Genomic DNA, 21,068 nt, shown 5'->3' on the forward strand with positions numbered 1-21,068 from the left:
TTTCCAAGTGAAAGACCTGGCATTGCAGGGAAATGAGTGGCGGGGATATTGCTAAATGGATGTGTGGTGGCGGGCAAGGCTAGGGAGAGTGTGAGAGGCGAGAGGCATTGGTGCTGCCAACCACATCTATCCACAGCCCAGAAGGAAATATTACCAAGCTGTTTGTCCTCCCCTCCGTAATTCTTCCCAAAAGGTACAGAAACACTGATTGAGCTAGCGGACACACACAACTCAGCAACGTCAGCTGGTCGGCATTTAATTAGTGTGCTTGCTTCAGCAAGAAGTCTCCTGCTATTGGCTGATACTTATTTACACATTGGAGAAGGACTCCAAAAGCCTGCTGGTAGGTGCTGGTAATGAATTAGATATGTGTGCATGATACAATAATTACTCGGGACTGATTGCACATCAGCTGCGACTTTGTAATTAGCATAGAAAGCACACAATAAACCATCTAGACAAGACCAGCATTGTTAGTAATGACTGTGTTTGCAAAACACTCAATACACATGTTTTGGATGGGGAACATTTACAGTAACTGTTGACAGCTAAGCTAACCGAAGGAGCAATTCTTATTTTCCCAGAATGCTGCACATACTAAGTGAATGGGTGGGGGGAACTAAATAAATAAATTAAGGGGGAAACTATTTCTGCCTATCTGTTATTGAAACAGGCAGAAGAACACGTCGCTCCTCATTCAGAGTTAATCATTTTGACGTTGGAATTAAACGATAAGGAGGGGATTCTTAATAAAGGGGAAGAAGACAAGGCCATTTGTCTTGGGCTGATGTGAAACAGCTGTATCCCTGAGGCAGCTCTCTCTGTTGTAGCCTGACGTCTGCTCTTTTTAAAGTCCACTTTCTTCTTGTTCAAAGCCATCTACTGTATGTGATTACACAGAGGTCAGATTGATGGACTTGTTGACCAGAATAAGTCAATAAGGTCACGTTGCACACTGTATGTGTATGACTCATGTACACTTAGAAAAAAAGGTGCCATCTAGAGCCAAAAAGGGTTCTTCGGCTGTTTCCACAGTAGAAACCTTTGAAGAACACCTTTTGGTTCCAGGTAGAACCCCTTTGGTTCCAAGTAGAACCCATTTGGTTCCAGGTAGAACCATTTTTGGTTCCATGTAGAACCCTTTCCACAGAGGGTTCTACATTGAACCCAAATGAGTTCTACCTGGAACCAAGAAGGGTTCTACCTGGAACCAAAAATGGTTACCTACTCTACTGAGCTCAACAAAACATCAATTTAAAAATACTTTCTTGCTATGTGCATAGCTTCCTGCTTGAGTGCCAAGAAGGGTAGCAAAACCCAGAAGTCATGAGTGACTGGCTTCAGCAAGTGCAGGAGGAATTCTGGCTGGAAATAATAAATTCATTCAGACCCCCCCCCCCCCCCCTCAATCCCCCAGGGCACACATGTCAAACTCATTCCACGGAGGGCTGAGCTTCTGCAGGGTTTCGCTCCTCCCTTGTACTTGATTGATGAATTCAGGTCACGAATTAGTAAGGAACTCCTCTCACCTGGTTGTCTAGGCCTTAATTGAAAAGAGAAAACAAAAACCCACAGACACTAGGCCACCTCGGCCCACAGACACTAGGCCACCTCGGCCCACAGACACTAGGCCACCTCGGCCCACAGACACTAGGCCATCTCGGCCCACAGACACTAGGCCACCTCGGCCCACAGACACTAGGCCACCTCGGCCCACAGACACTAGGCCATCTCGGCCCACAGACACTAGGCCACCTCGGCCCACAGACACTAGGCCATCTCGGCCCACAGACACTAGGCCATCTCGGCCCACAGACACTAGGCCACCTCGGCCCACAGACACTAGGCCACCTCGGCCCACAGACACTAGGCCATCTCGGCCCACAGACACCCCTGTCCCAGGGGAACAAACATCAGACATTCAGAAACTCCTCTTGCTCAAAGCAGGTGTGATCCATGAGCAGAGTGATAACATTGATCATCATAGCAGATGACGATTTGATATGTATTTTTACTGCAGAGGGGCTGGTGACGCCTGATGTCTTCAGTAAGGGAAAGGGTGTGGCTTCCAACACCAACCCACAATCTGCAGTCATATGATCTGAGAAAAATGTGAGAAATGAATGTGTATACTGTATGTGAATGCACTGCTTTAAATGCATCCTTGGCACATATATCTATATATCCCAGACATAGCTTGAATACAGCTAACTGACAATCAGTTGTTGGAGGGCGCATTAGACTGCTGTATAGCGAAGTCGTAATGAGTCAGAATAGAAATACCACAGCATCTGGTAAGCTGGAGCCATATGCTACAATGGGCAGAACAAAGACAATTCAGGCAGTGACTCAGAAGTTCAAACTGAATATGTTCAGCACACACTCACACACAGACACTCCCACACACACACACACACACACACACACACACACACACACACACACACACACACACACACACACACACACACACACACACACACACACACACACACACACACACACACACACACACACACACACACACACACACACACACACACACACACACAGGAAGGGAGGAACTGTGTCAAGCAGATGCTCTATGATCGGTCTATTAACTATACAGCTTTGTTATCCTAAATACAGCCCCCCCCTTAGCACTCTTTATACATCTGGCTAGAAAAGAGTTATGCTTTTGTAATGATTCCCCCAAAAAGATTCAGGGATTTCATTTCAGATGTTTAGGGGATTTCATCTGGACTACAAAAACCATTTAGAGAACTCTCCCTCCCTCCCTGCTAGTAGCTAACTTGCTAATGTGTGCTGTGTGTGAGGTGAGCTGTCCGCCCTGTGAATGGCGGTGGTTTTGAGTGGCAGTGCTGTGCCAGTGTGTGGTGGGTCAGGGGGTTAGTGGGCACCGCTGGGCTGTGGTAACAAGTTGAAAGCCTTGCCCTGAGCCTGGAGCGTGGGTGTAATGACCCGTGGCATGACGTCTCTTGCCTCTGGGTGCCATAACTAATTGGTGCTGCATTCTCTGAAATGTCTCCCTCTCTCCCTTTCTTAACTCACTATCTCCCTCCATTTCTTTCTTTCTTTACTGTGTGTGTGGGTGTGTGTATGTGTGTGTGTGTGTGTGTGTGTGTGTGTGTGTGTGTGTGTGTGTGTGTGTGTGTGTGTGTGTGTGTGTGTGTGTGTGTGTGTGTGTGGCAGCGAGACAGAGAATGCAAGTGAGGACTTTTTCCAATTCATATCTGCTATCTGCAACGATTGGATTCTGGCCCATGATTAAAGATGGGCTACTGTCACGCTCTCCTTAATGACTGAGACCCTATGAATGCAGCACACTACATGATATGCCAAAGGAGTCTCAGAGCCTACTGTCTGGCACAGGGCAGGGGCTTGATACTTGCCCACTAGCCAAGCGTACCTGCTGTGGCATCTGTGTGCTCAAAGAGACACGGGACTCTGGGCCCGGCTCGTTGGACTGTGCCAGCAGGCATCATGCGTCAGCGTTGGTTAGGCAAGACCCAGTTTCATCGTGTATGTCCTTTGTAGTGAGACCATTGTGTGCCTTCTGTGCCCATTTAGGCTTAGGCTTATCGATAAATGTGTATTTGTAGACATAGTAGATGAACACCTGCTGCTGTTTTGATTTGGGCGTTGAGCCAGGAGTTTGTTATGTCAAGGTCAGGAGGTAAACGTGACAGGCACACACACACCGACACACACACACTGACACACACACAGACCCATACCCCCCCCCCCCCCCCACACACACACACACACACACACACACACACACACACACACACACACACACACACACACACACACACACACACACACACACACACACACACACACACACACACACACACACACACACACACTCCTCCCTCTATCCCTCCTGGGAAATCTATTCTCACTGCTACATGTATGTACAGACTTGTGTGGGAAAAGCAGTCCATCAAAGTCTATTGGATTAATAGACCTACACTGATGATGTAACTCTACAGTATATGTTCCAGACAGGGGATGAATATAGACCTACACTGATGATGTAACTCTACAGTATATGTTCCAGACAGGGGATGAATATAGTCCTACACTGATGATGTAACTCTACAGTATATGTTCCAGACAGGGGATGAATATAGACCTACACTGATGATGTAACTCTACAGTATATGTTCCAGACAGGGGATGAATATAGACCTACACTGATGATGTAACTCTACAGTATATGTTCCAGACAGGGGATGAATATAGTCATTATAGTGGATTCAATTAAACTCAGTCCAGAGTGCCAACTCTCTTCATGTTGAGTCTCAAGTTCGTCCAGATAATGCCTTGGGTTCTGCAATGTAGTTCCGTGTAATGCAGTTACATTTTATAAGTCTGTCATGTCTACGTCAATGTTTTTAAATGTATGTAAATTGTAAAGTATTTTTGTCCGTAATGTCTTTTCATTGTGTCAGACCCCAGGAAGACTAGTTGTCGCCATTGGTGTCAGCTAATGGGGATCCTAATAAAATCTCAAATGTGTTTGATTAGCACAGAGCCAGCTGCTCAGAGCAAACATTCTCTCCCCCATACATGGGGATATGATGAGAGAGAGAGAGAGAGAGAAGAGAGAGGGGAAGAGAGGGGAAGAGAGAGAAGAGAGAGGGGAAGAGAGAGAAGAGAGAGAAGAGAGAGAATAGAGAGAAGAGAGAGAATAGAGAGAAGGGAGAGGGGAAGAGAAGAGGGGAAGAGAAGAGATGTGAGGTGCTCTCAAGCATCTGTATGCCAGGCTAATGCTGCCACCAAGAGGATGAACACAGAACTGCTTGAGCACCAACGGTAGAAGAACCACCCCTACACCCCTAGTCATTGGTCTCGACCCCCAACACGCTTATCTAAAAGGATTGGAGAGGTGTACGGAATATGAAAGATTTTACCCATTTCTAATAGAGGGCAAGGTGGGCACTGGGCAGTTGACATGTGAAGAGCAGCGCAGGACAACAGCAGGAGGCATACTCACAGTTTCTCCCCATCCCTTGCTCTAGTGTCCTGTACGAGGTAAACAGTGCCAAAACTCCCTCTGCCCAATCTCTGTAGGATGCTGTATCTTTTGGCAATCAGGTTACTGGGGCCAGGAGTTACAGGAGTGGAGGGGGAGTGGACATGGCAGGATGAATGTGCTTCCAGCTCCTCAAACTTGGGCATCTTGTTGCGGGATTCTTACAGGAGAATTAACTGCAAAATTCAGCAAAACACAAACATGTTGCTTTACCTTATTTTATGCACGTTTGCGCAATCAAGATGAAAATAAATAAATACATCTTTAATACAGGGGAGACATAGTCAGATAGCAGCACATCGCGTCAGATAGCAGCACATCGCACTTGTTACAGTGTAGGATTACTGAAACCAGAATCCTGGCTGGCTTATTCTATTTCACTATTGCCACTTTGTCAAACAAACTCACCTGTTTGCAGTCAGGTGTTGGCTATTTCCACCAGTTTAAAACATCCATAGCCTACTGTATTAACTTCCGTGTTTACTCTTGTTCCTATGGTAATAGGAAACCTCGTCTCCCTTTCATTATACCCTTTTATTTCACCAGGTGTCAGTGAAGAGCCTTCTGATGTGAAGGCCTGTTTGGGATAGGGAGTTTTAGTCTCAATTCTCATGACAATGCATTTGACCAGAAGACTACACGTATACTCTATTCTCTTCTAACGTGGAACGGAGTTGTATGAGACATCTGTAGGCTGGCTACCTAACCTAAGTCATATTCTTCAAGAATATAGTCAATGACTTTTTCCACATTTTGTTATGTTACAGCCTTATTCTAAAATGTATATTTAAAAAAAAATCCCCCTCAATCTACTCCATAATGACAAAGCAAAAACAGGCTTAGAATTGTTAGCAAATTGATTACAAATAAAAAACGTAAATATCACATTTACATAAGTATTCAGACCCTTTTCTCAGTACTTTGTTGAAGCACCTTTGGCAGCGATTACAGCCTCGAGTCTTCTTGAGTATGACGCTATAAGCTTGGCACACCTGTATTTGGGGAGTTTCTCCCATTCTTCTCTGCAAATCCTCTAAAACTCTGCCAGGTTGGATGGGGAGCGTCGCTGCACAACTATTTTCAGGTCTCTGCTTTATTAAACCAGGTAGGCTAGTTGAGAACAAATTCTCATTTGCAACTGCGACCTGGCCAAAATAAAGCATAGCAATTCGACACATACAACAACACAGAGTTACACATGGAATAAACAAAACATACAGTGAATAATTCAGTAGAAAAAATAAAACAAAAAGTCTATATACAGTGAGTGCAAATGAGGTAGGATAAGGGAGGTAAGGCAATAAATAGGCCATGGTGGCGAAGTAATTACAATATAGCAATTAAACACTGGAATGGTAGATGTGCAGAAGATGAATGTGAAGTAGAGATACTGGGGTGCAAAGGAGCAAGATAAATCAAATAAATACAGTAAGGGGATGAGATAGATAGATGGGCTGTTTACAGATGGGCTCTGACAGCTCACAGCGTTGTCTTGGCTGTGTGCTTAGGGTCGTTGTCCTGTTGGAAGGTGAACCTTCCATTTAATCCATTTTAGAATGTGGAAGAGGTCAAGGGGTCTGACTACTTTCCGAATGCACTGTAGATAGACCTACTATTATTGAAATGAGACTTGCATTGCAGTCTGATCTCATAGACTAGACGTAATATAGTAAAAGTAAATCCGGAAAGCTCAGATTAGTATGATATATTATGTTTGGTATGGATACATGGTTATTTAAAGTAGGATGGTTGGTAGGGCTGGATGGATGGGTGGGTGTATAACGTGAATGTCTAGCAACCCAAAGGTTGTGAGTTTGAATCTCATCACAGACAACTTTAGCATTTTAGCTAATATATATGAACATATGTGGACACCCCTTCAAATTAACGGATTCGGCTATTTATGCAACATCCGTTGCTGACAGGTGTATCAAATCGAGCACACCGCCATGCAATCTCCATAGACAAACATTTGCAGAAAAATAAAAGTGCTGAAGAGCTCAGTGACATTCAATGTGGCACCGTCATAGGATGCCACCTTTCCAACAAGTCAGTTTGTCAAATTTCTGCCACACTAGAGCTGCCCCGGTCATCTGTAAGTGTTGTTATTGTGAAGCGAAAATGTCTAGGAGCAACAACGGCTCAGCAACAAAGTGGTAGGCCACACAAGCTCACAGAATGGGACCGCCGAGTGCTGAAGCGCGTAAGCTTAAAAATGGTCTGTCCTCAGTTGCAACACTCACTCCCGAATTCCAAACTGCCTCTGGAAGCAATGTCAGCACAATAACTGTTCGTCGGGAGCTTCACTAAATGGGTTTCCATGGCTGAACAGCCACACACAAGCCTGAGATTACCATCTCCAATGCCAAGCGTCAGCATGAGTAGTGTAAAGCTCAGCGCCATTGGACTCTGGAGCAGTGGAAATGTCTACTCTGGAGTGATTATTCACGCTTCATCACTTGGCAGTCTGACGGACAAATCTGGGTTTGGTGGAGGAACAATATTGGTCTGGGGCTGTTTTTCATGGTTCAGGCTAGACCCCTTAGTTCCAGTTAAGGGAAATCTTAATGTTACTTTATACAATGACATTCTAGATGATTCTGTGCTTCCAACTTTGTGGCAACAGTTTGGGGAAGGCCCTTTCCTGTTTAAACATGACAATGCCCCTATGTACAAAGTGAGGTCCATACAGAAATGGTTTGTCGAGATCGGTGTGGAAGAACTTGACTGGCCTGCACAGAGCCCTGACCTCAACCCCATCGAAAACCTTTGGGATGAATTGGATGCCAATTGCGAGCCAGGCCTAATTTCCCAACATCTGTGCCTGACCTCACTAATGCTCTTGTGGATGAATGGAAGCAAGTCCCCGCAGCAATGTTCCAACATCCAATGGAAAGCCTTCCTAGAAGAGTGGAGGCTGTTATAGCAGCAAAGTGGGGATTGACTCCATATTAATGTCCATGATTTTGGAATGAGATGTTCGACAAGCAGGTGTCCACATCATTTTGGTCATGTAATGTACTTAGCATGTTAGCTAACCATTCCCCTTACCCTAACCTTAACCGTAGCTAACCTAACCCTAACCCTAACTTCTAAACTTAACCCCAACCCCTAACTCCTAGCCTAGCTAACGTTAACCAGCTAGCCAGCTCGCCTCCTGGCTAGAATTTGTAACATATCATACGTTTCACTAATTTGTTGTGCAAATTCGTAACATATAATACAAATTGAATGAATTCGTCATATGAAATGGGTGATGGACATCCACAAATCAATACATACCATACGAAACATAACATATCATACTAAATTAAGAGTCTCAGATTTATGTACAGAGTAATACGAAATGCTCTGAATGCTCTGAGACCAGGTTGCAGCGTAGCAGAAAATATCCCAGATTGTGCAATGCTTTCATTAGCCTGTTGATTTTCTTCCAGTTGTGGCGCTATAGTTCTGCCACCGTAAAAGCCTGAGAAGAAGAAGTGTAGCCTACCCGCAGAACATAGGAGACGTTTTACTTTACCACATCTCGACTCGCGAGCTGACCGTTTTAAAGAGATCATGTTCGTTTGAGGGAGAAAGCGGATTCCACACTGATGTTACGGTAAAGGCAAATTGGTTGAAATGGGTTGTTTAATTGTGGCAGGGATCTAGATGTAAATATATTGCTATGCTAATTTCGGAGTGACTGGATTGAGTGAACGGTTTTTGGGTTGAGAACTCGCGTCAGTGTTTGTCGTTAGTAAAATGTTAAATGCAGATGTTACTTATGGTGTTGCCTTACAGATGTTTCCGTCGAGATGGTGGCGTACCTGAAGACAAAAATAATGCCTCAATAGAAAATATTGAGAATGTTCATTTGAGAATTAGGCTACAATCATTGTCCCTACTCTTTAAAAATCACATTCATCAAGATTGGATATTGGACACATTTTAATACACATTCAATGACCATCTCTTTTCAGGATATTCAATTGGATAGTCACTCAGTTTTATTTAACATGCCTGTTGCCCTGTTGAATTGAGGCTATAACAGAACACGGTAAATCAATGGCCGGTGTTGTTCTCAGGCCAGGCATCTTTAAGTAGACCTACAGTTAAAAAGCTGGAGATCTACATATGCTACACATTTACTCACTCACTACCTTTACCTTGATCTCCTGGTTCAAAGTCGAGTTCAGTTTGTAAAGAGAGACAGTATACCCAAACCTCTTTCTTTGACCTCTATAAATGTATTGGGTTTTACAAAGATGCAAGGGGGTAGGTACTCGTTTGGGGAAATAATGTCCTTGTCTGGTTATTTACCAGTATTTTACAAGACTGTGAACTAATATGATTACCAGTACATCAAAGATCAAAGCATAGTTGAGATCTTACTCAACCTAGTTGAATTCAGTGCTAATACTGATGACTTTATTCAAAATAAAAGTTTAATTATTCATCAATCTCCTATTGAAACCACCATGTTGCACATGGCTCTTAGGTCTTGTATGTCACAGTCCTAAATGTCTGTCTTTCAACCCTGAATCAAATCCATTTGTAAGACTGACTGGTTGATGTAGCTTACATTAGATAATGATTTGGTGACAGTTGACTAGTGTTTACTGTGACTGGATGGAGGAGAGAATCCCCGTAGTATGCCTGCAGCTCTTTTCTGAGGGACAGTTGACCCGGGTCCTGATCTTTCAGTGGGTGTTGCCATTATGACAGGAAGTCCCTTGCCACTGCAGCGTGAATCCCTCGTCTTGCATGAGTGTCACAGACAGGAAGAGTGATAAGCAAGTGTGTGGGGGACGCATGTTGACTGACCGCAAATAGGCCTGTAGAGATGTAGGCCTATTTGGCATGGGGATGCTGAAATGTAGAAATGAACATGCCCATAGTACTGTATCTGAATTGATTGTGCTATTCTAGCAGGTGGAGATTGTTTCACTTCCTATACCTTGTCAGCCTTCAACTAATGGAATCTGGTTTTGACTCGGCAGGCCCTACAGTACCTGAGGCAGTGGAAATCTAGGGAGACGAGCATCCACAGGAGATTCAGTGAGAGGGAAGAGGTGACATTCTAAACGTTAAGAGAAAGGAATAGAACCGGACTTGGCACTGAGCCTTGGGGAACACTCATCTTTTTTTGGGACTGGACTGGTTGCAACGCCATTCCACCCTAAGCGACGTTCTTGTTCTCCACCACGTCCTCCGCTGCCTGCAGGGCGTCCAGAGAGAAGCAGGGCCTCCGGACCCACTCAGAGCAAAGCAGCAGCACAGCAGGGATGAGTGAGTTCTGGAACAAGATTGGCTGCTGCGTGGTGGCCAAACCTCCACCGGTGAGTTTGTCCCTTCTGAGAAATTACTGGAACACACAGTAACTTTTTAGCTTCCGTGCTAGCCCTGCTTTTACAGCTCCAAGGTCAATGGGTCAAGATTAAGGGTTTGCCTGATTTTAAGATGTTTACCTGCCTCCAAAGAGTTTGGATATTAGATTCACCACACCACCATGTCTACAACTTCACTAGTTGAAGTTAGTTCAGCCATGCCAGCTGTGGATCCTCAAGATGCATGGCATGGGATGACATGGGTATCATTAGCTGATTCTTCAGCTAGTCGACAACACTAGTTAGAAGAGAGCCCTCTGCTACTGTCAGTCGCCTGAGAAATAGGTCAGGTAGATGGTGAGGGAGTGGAAGAAGGAATGACTCTGGCGTTTTCTGTTGTTTTGAAGTGGGTGACCCACATAGTCCCGACGGTCTGCCTATCTGGAGGGCTAGACTTCAGTCCAGACAGACTGCTCTGTCATTAGACATTTTTTATTTATTTTTATTTATTTATTTAACCTTTATTTAACCAGGTAGGCAAATTGAGAACACGTTCTCATTTACAATTGCGACCTGGCCAAGATAAAGCAAAGCAGTTCGACACATACAACAACACATAGTTACACATGGAGTAAAAACAAACATATAGTCAATAATACAGTGAAAAAAAAAATAAGTCTATATACAATGTGAGCAAGTGAGGTGAGATAAGGGAGGTGAAGGCAAACAGATATATGTATAAATAAATAAAATATAAAAAGGCCATGGAGGCGAAGTGAGTACAACACAGCAAGTAAAATAAAAACTAAAAAAACACTGGAATGGTTGGTTTGCATTGGAAGAAAGTGCAAAGTAGAGACAGAAATAATGGGGTGCAAAGGAGCAAAATAAATTAATAAATAAATACAGTAGGTAAAGAGGTAGTTGTTTGGGCTAAATTGTAGATGGGTTATGTACAGGTGCAGTAATCTATGAGCTGCTCTGACAGCTGGTGCTTAAAGCTAGTGAGGGAGATAGGTGTTTCCAGTTTCAGAGATTTTTGTAGTTCGTTCCAGTCATTGGCAGCAGAGAACTGGAAGGAGAGGCGTCCAAAGGAAGAATTGGTTTTGGGGGTGACTAGAGAGATATACCTGCTGGAGCGCGTGCTACAGGTAGGTGCTGCTATGGTGACCAGCGAGCTGAGATAAGGGGGGACTTTACCTAGCAGGGTCTTGTAGATGACCTGGAACCAGTGGGTTTGGCGACGAGTATGAAGCGAGGGCCAGCCAACGAGAGTGTACAGGTCGCAGTGGTGGGTAGTATATGGGGCTTTGGTGACAAAACGGATGGCACTGTGATAGACTGCATCCAATTTATTGAGTAGGGTTTTGGAGGCTATTTTGTAAATGACATCACCGAAGTCGAGGATTGGTAGGATGGTCAGTTTTACAAGGGTATGTTTGGCAGCATGAGTAAAGGATGCTTTGTTGCGGAATAGGAAGCCAATTCTAGATTTGACTTTGGATTGGAGATGTTTGATGTGGGTCTGGAAGGAGAGTTTACAGTCTAACCAGACACCTAGGTATTTGTAGTTGTCCACATATTCTAAGTCAGAGCCGTCCAAAGTAGTGATGTTGGACAGGCGGGCAGGAGCAGGCAGCGATCGGTTGAAGATCATGCATTTGGTTTTACTTGTATTTAAGAGCAGTTGGAGGCCACGGAAGGAGAGTTGTATGGCATTGAAGCTCGCCTGGAGGGTTGTTAACACAGTGTCAAAAGAAGGGCCAGAAGTATACAGAATAGTGTCGTCTGCGTAGAGGTGGATCAGAGAATCACCAGCAGCAAGAGCGACATCATTGATGTAAACAGAGAAGAGAGTCGGTCCAAGAATTGAACCCTGTGGCACCCCCATAGAGACTGCCAGAGGCCCGGACAACAGACCCTCCGATTTGACACACTGAACTCTATCAGAGAAGTAGTTGGTGAACCAGGCGAGGCAATCATTAGAGAAACCAAGGCTGTCGAGTCTGCCAATGAGGATGTGGTGATTGACAGAGTCAAAAGCCTTGGCCAGGTCAATGAATACGGCTGCACAGTATTGTTTCCTATCGATGGCGGTTACGATATCGTTTATGACCTTGAGCGTGGCTGAGGTGCACCCATGACCAGCTCTGAAACCAGATTGCATAGCGGAGAAGGTGTGGTGTGATTCGAAATGGTCGGTAATCTGTTTGTTGACTTGGCTTTCGAAGACCTTAGAAAGGCAGGGTAGGATAGATATAGGTCTGTAGCAGTTAGGGTCAAGGGTGTCCCCCCCTTTGAAGAGGGGGATAACCGCAGCTGCTTTCCAATCTTTGGGGATCTCAGACGACACGAAAGAGAGGTTGAAGAGGCTAGTAATAGGGGTGGCAACAATTTCAGCAGATAGTTTTAGAAAGAAAGGGTCCAGATTATCTAGCCCGGCTGATTTGTAAGGGTCCAGATTTTGCAGCTCATTAAGAACATCAGCTGACTGTATTTGGGAGAAAGAGAAATGGGGAAGGCTTGGGCGAGTAGCAGAGGGGAGGGCAGTGCTGTTGTCCGGGGTAGGGGTAGCCAGGTGGAAAGCATGGCCAGCCGTAGAAAAATGCTTATTGAAATTCTCAATTATAGTGGATTTGTCGGTGGTGACAGTGTTTCCTATCTTCAGAGCGGTTGGAAGCTGGGAGGAGGTGTTCTTATTCTCCATGGACTTTATGGTGTCCCAGAACTTTTTTGAATTTGTGTTGCAGGAAGCAAATTTCTGCTTGAAAAAGCTAGCCTTGGCTGTTCTAACTGCCTGTGTATATTGGTTTCTGGCTTCCCTGAAAAGTTGCATATCACGGGGGCTGTTCGATGCTAATGCAGAACGCCATAGGATGTTTTTCTGATGGTTAAGGGCAGTCAGGTCAGGAGAGAACCAAGGGCTATATCTGTTCCTGGTTCTAAATTTCTTGAATGGGGCATGCTTATTCAAGATGGTGAGGAAGGCATTTTTAAAAAATGACCAGGCATCCTCTACTGACGGGATGAGATCAATATCCTTCCAGGATATCCCGGCCAGGTCGATTAGGAAGGCCTGCTCGCTGAAGTGTTTCAGGGAGCGTTTGACAGTGATGAGTGGAGGTCGTTTGACCGCTGACCCATTACGGATGCAGGCAATGAGGCAGTGATCGCTGAGATCTTGGTTGAAAACAGCAGAGGTGTATTTGGAGGGTAAGTTTGTTAGGATGATATCTATGAGGGTACCCGTGTTTACGGAATTGGGGTGGTACCTGGTAGGTTCATTGATAATTTGTGTGAGATTGAGGGCATCAAGCTTAGATTGTAGGGTGGCTGGGGTGTTGAGCATGTTCAAATTTAGGTCGCCTAGCAGCACGAGCTCTGAAGATAGATGGGGGGCAATCAGTTCACATATAGTGTCCAGAGCACAGCTGGGGGCAGAGGGTGGTCTATAGCAGGCGGCAACGGTGAGAGACTTGTTTTTAGAGAGGTGGATTTTTAAAAGTAGAAGTTCAAATTGTTTGGGAACAGACCTGGATAGTATAACAGAACTCTGCAGGCAGTCTTTGCAGTAGATTGCAACACCGCCCCCTTTGGCCGTTCTATCTTGTCTGAAAATATTGTAATTGGGGATAAAAATGTCTGAATTTTTGGTGGTCTTTCTAAGCCAGGATTCAGACACGGCTAAAACATCCGGGTTGGTAGAGTGTGCTAAAGCAGTGAACAAAACAAACTTAGGGAGGAGGCTTCTAATGTTAACATGCATGAAGCCAAGGCTATTACGGTTACAGAAGTCATCAAAAGAGAGCGCCTGGGGAATAGGAGTGGAGCCAGGTACTGCAGGGCCTGGATTCACCTCTACATCACCAGAGGAACAGAGGAGAAGTAGGATAATGGTACGGCTAAAAGCTATGAGAATTGGTCGCCTAGAGCTACTAGAGCAGAGAGTAAAAGGAAGTTTCTGGGGGCGATAAAATAGTTTAAAGGAATAATGTACAGACAAAGGTATGGTAGGATGTGAATACAGTGGAGGTAAATCTAGGTATTGAGTGATGATGAGAGAGATCTTGTCTCTAGAAACATCATTGAAACCAGGTGATGTCATCGCATATGTGGGTGGTGGAACTGAGAGGTTGGATATGGTATAGAGAGCAGGGCTAGAATCTCTACAGTGAAATAAGCCAATAAACACTAACCAGAACAGCAATGGACAAGGCATATTTACATTAAGGAGAGGCATGCTTAATCGAGTGATCAGTAAGGGTCCAGTGAGTAGAGGTTGGTTGGGGTCGTGGCGATCCAGACAGCTGGCCGGGTATATGGCTATCGGTAGCAGCATAGGATGGAGGTCTGTTTGTAGATACCTCGTGCGTTTCCGTCGGTAGGCTCCGTGTAGTGGGGTTTTGTTCAGATAGCAGCCGATAGGACAGCTAACGATTAGCGGGCCTCAGGTGAGCGTTCAGGTAACGTCGGGACGGATTTGCCGGTTGGATAAATCCCTCGGGCAGATAACATTACCTCTTGAATCAGGATTAAGAAGACGTAGGTTAGGCTGGGCTCAACCTTAGTCTAGCTCAGACGTGTAACTTCATAAAAAGAAACACTCCACTATTACCAGATCAGAAGATATCAAGGCTGTCCCAAGCACCCATACACTTCACCTTGTGTTTACCACCTATAGGAGCAGTTCATGTCATTTGGCAGACGCTCTTATCCAAAACCACCTATAGGAGCAGTTCATGTCATTTAGCAGACGCTCTTATCCAAAACCACTTATAGGAGCAGTTCATGTCATTTAGCAGACGCTCTTATCCAAAACCACTTATAGGAGCAGTTCATGTTAAGTGTCTTCAAGGGCACAGCGGGCAGATTTTTCACCTGCTTTGGGGGATTCGAACCAGCGACCTTTCAGTTACTAGCCCAAATCTCTTAACCGCCGCCAGGTGGCCTGACCTGCTGCCATTTGAGTTTGGAAAAAAACAAGTAGAAGATCAAAACTCTAATGGAAGATCATCCCATTCAGGTTCCAAAATGCATAGTGTGTGTGAGCTGTAAAGTCTGTAAGGATTTTCTTCCACTGGGCTTGATTGCATAATATCTGTCTAAGTCCCCATTTTTCTATTTCTATATATTTTCTATTATTTCCAGAGAAAGAGGCGCAGGAAAATCGACCGCAGCATGATCGGCGAGCCCACAAACTTTGTCCACTTGACACACATTGGCTCTGGGGAGATGGCAGAGGGCCGGGCCCCGGTAAGAGAGATGATACCTAGACTGACTGGGGCTGGTGTGTCTTAAAATGTGTTGAGATATTGTGAAGGTAGTGTGTGTGTGTGTGTGTGTTACTCCTCAGTACATGGGCTGGGCTTTGCAGCTTCCAACCTGCCGCTAGGAATGTTGGCCTGGTTTCCCACGGAATACAGTCACGTTGGACAGGGAATGAGATGAGGAAATGTAGAAACGCTGGGAAATGTTTCTCAATTCATTCACCTATTAGTAGGATCTGGATATTAACTTTAGTTTGAAACCTGTTATGCTATGATGGATAAAGCTGGATACAGTACTATCAGAAGACTAGCCAATCACTAGTCTGGTCACTCTTTGTGGCAACAGTTTGGGGAAGGCCCTTTCCTGTTTAAACATGACAATGCCCCTATGTACAAAGTGAGGTCCATACAGAAATGGTTTGTCGAGATCGGTGTGGAAGAACTTGACTGGCCTGCACAGAGCCCTGACCTCAACCCCATCGAAAACCTTTGGGATGAATTGGATGCCAATTGCGAGCCAGGCCTAATTTCCCAACATCTGTGCCTGACCTCACTAATGCTCTTGTGGATGAATGGAAGCAAGTCCCCGCAGCAATGTTCCAACATCCAATGGAAAGCCTTCCTAGAAGAGTGGAGGCTGTTATAGCAGCAAAGTGGGGATTGACTCCATATTAATGTCCATGATTTTGGAATGAGATGTTCGACAAGCAGGTGTCCACATCATTTTGGTCATGTAATGTACTTAGCATGTTAGCTAACCATTCCCCTTACCCTAACCTTAACTGTAGCTAACCTAACCCTAACCCTAACTCCTAAACTTAACCCCAACCCCTAACTCCTAGCCTAGCTAACGTTAACCAGCTAGCCAGCTCGCCTCCTGGCTAGAATTTGTAACATATCATACGTTTCACTAATTTGTTGTGCAAATTCGTAACATATAATACAAATTGAATGAATTCGTCATATGAAATGGGTGATGGACATCCACAAATCAATACATACCATACGAAACATAACATATCATACTAAATTAAGAGTCTCAGATTTATGTACAGAGTAATACGAAATGCTCTGAATGCTCTGAGACCAGGTTGCAGCGTAGCAGAAAATATCCCAGATTGTGCAATGCTTTCATTAGCCTGTTGATTTTCTTCCAGTTGTGGCGCTATAGTTCTGCCACCGTAAAAGCCTGAGAAGAAGAAGTGTAGCCTACCCGCAGAACATAGGAGACGTTTTACTTTACCACATCTCGACTCGCGAGCTGACCGTTTTAAAGAGATCATGTTCGTTTGAGGGAGAAAGCGGATTCCACACTGATGTTACGGTAAAGGCAAATTGGTTGAAATGGGTTGTTTAATTGTGGCAGGGATCTAGATGTAAATATATTGCTATGCTAATTTCGGAGTGACTGGATTGAGTGAACGGTTTTTGGGTTGAGAACTCGCGTCAGTGTTTGTCGTTAGTAAAATGTTAAATGCAGATGTTACTTATGGTGTTGCCTTACAGATGTTTCCGTCGAGATGGTGGCGTACCTGAAGACAAAAATAATGCCTCAATAGAAAATATTGAGAATGTTCATTTGAGAATTAGGCTACAATCATTGTCCCTACTCTTTAAAAATCACATTCATCAAGATTGGATATTGGACACATTTTAATACACATTCAATGACCATCTCTTTTCAGGATATTCAATTGGATAGTCACTCAGTTTTATTTAACATGCCTGTTGCCCTGTTGAATTGAGGCTATAACAGAACACGGTAAATCAATGGCCGGTGTTGTTCTCAGGCCAGGCATCTTTAAGTAGACCTACAGTTAAAAAGCTGGAGATCTACATATGCTACACATTTACTCACTCACTACCTTTACCTTGATCTCCTGGTTCAAAGTCGAGTTCAGTTTGTAAAGAGAGACAGTATACCCAAACCTCTTTCTTTGACCTCTATAAATGTATTGGGTTTTACAAAGATGCAAGGGGGTAGGTACTCGTTTGGGGAAATAATGTCCTTGTCTGGTTATTTACCAGTATTTTACAAGACTGTGAACTAATATGATTACCAGTACATCAAAGATCAAAGCATAGTTGAGATCTTACTCAACCTAGTTGAATTCAGTGCTAATACTGATGACTTTATTCAAAATAAAAGTTTAATTATTCATCAATCTCCTATTGAAACCACCATGTTGCACATGGCTCTTAGGTCTTGTATGTCACAGTCCTAAATGTCTGTCTTTCAACCCTGAATCAAATCCATTTGTAAGACTGACTGGTTGATGTAGCTTACATTAGATAATGATTTGGTGACAGTTGACTAGTGTTTACTGTGACTGGATGGAGGAGAGAATCCCCGTAGTATGCCTGCAGCTCTTTTCTGAGGGACAGTTGACCCGGGTCCTGATCTTTCAGTGGGTGTTGCCATTATGACAGGAAGTCCCTTGCCACTGCAGCGTGAATCCCTCGTCTTGCATGAGTGTCACAGACAGGAAGAGTGATAAGCAAGTGTGTGGGGGACGCATGTTGACTGACCGCAAATAGGCCTGTAGAGATGTAGGCCTATTTGGCATGGGGATGCTGAAATGTAGAAATGAACATGCCCATAGTACTGTATCTGAATTGATTGTGCTATTCTAGCAGGTGGAGATTGTTTCACTTCCTATACCTTGTCAGCCTTCAACTAATGGAATCTGGTTTTGACTCGGCAGGCCCTACAGTACCTGAGGCAGTGGAAATCTAGGGAGACGAGCATCCACAGGAGATTCAGTGAGAGGGAAGAGGTGACATTCTAAACGTTAAGAGAAAGGAATAGAACCGGACTTGGCACTGAGCCTTGGGGAACACTCATCTTTTTTTGGGACTGGACTGGTTGCAACGCCATTCCACCCTAAGCGACGTTCTTGTTCTCCACCACGTCCTCCGCTGCCTGCAGGGCGTCCAGAGAGAAGCAGGGCCTCCGGACCCACTCAGAGCAAAGCAGCAGCACAGCAGGGATGAGTGAGTTCTGGAACAAGATTGGCTGCTGCGTGGTGGCCAAACCTCCACCGGTGAGTTTGTCCCTTCTGAGAAATTACTGGAACACACAGTAACTTTTTAGCTTCCGTGCTAGCCCTGCTTTTACAGCTCCAAGGTCAATGGGTCAAGATTAAGGGTTTGCCTGATTTTAAGATGTTTACCTGCCTCCAAAGAGTTTGGATATTAGATTCACCACACCACCATGTCTACAACTTCACTAGTTGAAGTTAGTTCAGCCATGCCAGCTGTGGATCCTCAAGATGCATGGCATGGGATGACATGGGTATCATTAGCTGATTCTTCAGCTAGTCGACAACACTAGTTAGAAGAGAGCCCTCTGCTACTGTCAGTCGCCTGAGAAATAGGTCAGGTAGATGGTGAGGGAGTGGAAGAAGGAATGACTCTGGCGTTTTCTGTTGTTTTGAAGTGGGTGACCCACATAGTCCCGACGGTCTGCCTATCTGGAGGGCTAGACTTCAGTCCAGACAGACTGCTCTGTCATTAGACATTACCTCTTGAATCAGGATTAAGAAGACGTAGGTTAGGCTGGGCTCAACCTTAGTCTAGCTCAGACGTGTAACTTCATAAAAAGAAACACTCCACTATTACCAGATCAGAAGATATCAAGGCTGTCCCAAGCACCCATACACTTCACCTTGTGTTTAACCTTAAGGGCACTGTAAAACTATTGTTGTAGTCGGCACGTCATCGTCATAGAATTGGCATTAAGTCAAATAAGGAGATTGTATCCCTCCACAGCATGTCTCTATGGTAACTCCAGAACCCTCCCCTAACAATTAATGGGGTCTCTGAGGGGAAGTGGGCTTCTGGCATGTGCTGCTATTGAGCTCATTCTTTTCCCTCCCTTCCTCCTCCCACCTTTATTTTTAGGTCCTTGTTTATTCTATTGTTGGGACGAGAGAAGGCCAGACTAGAATGTGTGTATAGCATGTAGTGGCATACTAACAAGTGTTACTTCCCAGAAAGGCTTGCTTTGTCAATTGTTTATTTCTGATAACAGTGCAATGACTATGTCGTTGGACCTGTGTATAATGTAATTAACATTCTTTTTAGTTTTTATAAATCCCTAATTATTCAAATGAATAATTGCTATGTGGCATTTGCACTATACAGTCAGAATATTGATACATTCAATGTGGTCATGATCCATAATGTGAAATGGCTCATTAATTCCTGTCAGTTCTGGGTCATCTGTCTGCACCCAGCGTAGCCTGTTGTAACAAGTGGGGCTTATTCCCAGCACTGCTGACAGGTGATGACATGCCTTTACACTGACAGAACTGAACATCTAATAAAACAAGTATTAGAGAAGGGGATGTTCAACGTTCCACTTCCATTCATGTCATTTAGCAGACGCTCTTATCCAAAACCACCTATAGGAGCAGTTCATGTCATTTAGCAGACGCTCTTATCCAAAACCACTTATAGGAGCAGTTCATGTCATTTAGCAGACGCTCTTATCCAAAACCACCTATAGGAGCAGTTCATGTCATTTAGCAGACGCTCTTATCCAAAACCACCTATAGGAGCAGTTCATGTCATTTAGCAGACGCTCTTATCCAAAACCACCTATAGGAGCAGTTCATGTCATTTAGCAGACGCTCTTATCCAAAACCACCTATAGGAGCAGTTCATGTCATTTAGCAGACGCTCTTATCCAAAACCACTTATAGGAGCAGTTCATGTCATTTAGCAGACGCTCTTATCCAAAACCACCTATAGGAGCAGTTCATGTCATTTAGCAGACGCTCTTATCCAAAACCACCTATAGGAGCAGTTCATGTCATTTAGCAGACGCTCTTATCCAAAACCACCTATAGGAGCAGTTCATGTCATTTAGCAGACGCTCTTATCCAAAACCACCTATAGGAGCAGTTCATGTCATTTAGCAGACGCTCTTATCCAAAACCACTTATAGGAGCAGTTCATGTCATTTAGCAGACGCTCTTATCCAAAACCACCTATAGGAGCAGTTCATGTCATTTAGCAGACGCTCTTATCCAAAACCACCTATAGGAGCAGTTCATGTCATTTAGCAGACGCTCTTATCCAAAACCACCTATAGGAGCAGTTCATGTCATTTAGCAGACGCTCTTATCCAAAACCACCTATAGGAGCAGTTCATGTCATTTAGCAGACGCTCTTATCCAAAACCACTTATAGGAGCAGTTCATGTCATTTAGCAGACGCTCTTATCCAAAACCACTTATAGGAGCAGTTCATGTCATTTAGCAGACGCTCTTATCCAAAACCACCTATAGGAGCAGTTCATGTCATTTAGCAGACGCTCTTATCCAAAACCACCTATAGGAGCAGTTCATGTCATTTAGCAGACGCTCTTATCCAAAACCACTTATAGGAGCAGTTCATGTCATTTAGCAGACGCTCTTATCCAAAACCACTTATAGGAGC

General features: G+C 44.4%; 2 protein-coding genes across 2 annotated transcripts in view; one reads left to right on the forward strand and one right to left on the reverse strand.

The window, feature by feature from the left end:
* LOC129848141 (serine/threonine-protein kinase Nek11-like) overlaps window positions 1-5,552 on the reverse strand; it is a 50,688-nt gene extending 45,136 nt beyond the window's left edge. Inside the window, exons 1-2 of the mRNA XM_055915613.1 lie at window positions 5,453-5,552; window positions 5,006-5,220 (exon numbers count right to left, since the gene is read on the reverse strand). Of these exons, the coding sequence (XP_055771588.1) occupies window positions 5,006-5,190 (185 nt within the window). The 5' untranslated portion in view covers window positions 5,191-5,220; window positions 5,453-5,552. The remainder of the gene's footprint in view (window positions 1-5,005; window positions 5,221-5,452) is intronic.
* Window positions 5,553-9,294: 3,742 nt separating this feature from the next.
* LOC129848140 (CDC42 small effector protein 1-like) lies at window positions 9,295-21,054 on the forward strand. Its single transcript, XM_055915612.1, has 4 exons — window positions 9,295-9,304; window positions 10,214-10,368; window positions 15,505-15,609; window positions 18,329-21,054. Exons 1-4 carry the CDS (start codon window positions 9,295-9,297, stop codon window positions 18,410-18,412), a joined length of 354 nt encoding a protein of 117 aa, XP_055771587.1. The 3' UTR covers window positions 18,413-21,054.
* Window positions 21,055-21,068: the final 14 nt, after the last annotated feature.

This window comes from Salvelinus fontinalis, unplaced genomic scaffold (assembly GCF_029448725.1).
Source record: "Salvelinus fontinalis isolate EN_2023a unplaced genomic scaffold, ASM2944872v1 scaffold_1009, whole genome shotgun sequence".
Classification (NCBI taxonomy): domain Eukaryota; kingdom Metazoa; phylum Chordata; class Actinopteri; order Salmoniformes; family Salmonidae; genus Salvelinus; species Salvelinus fontinalis.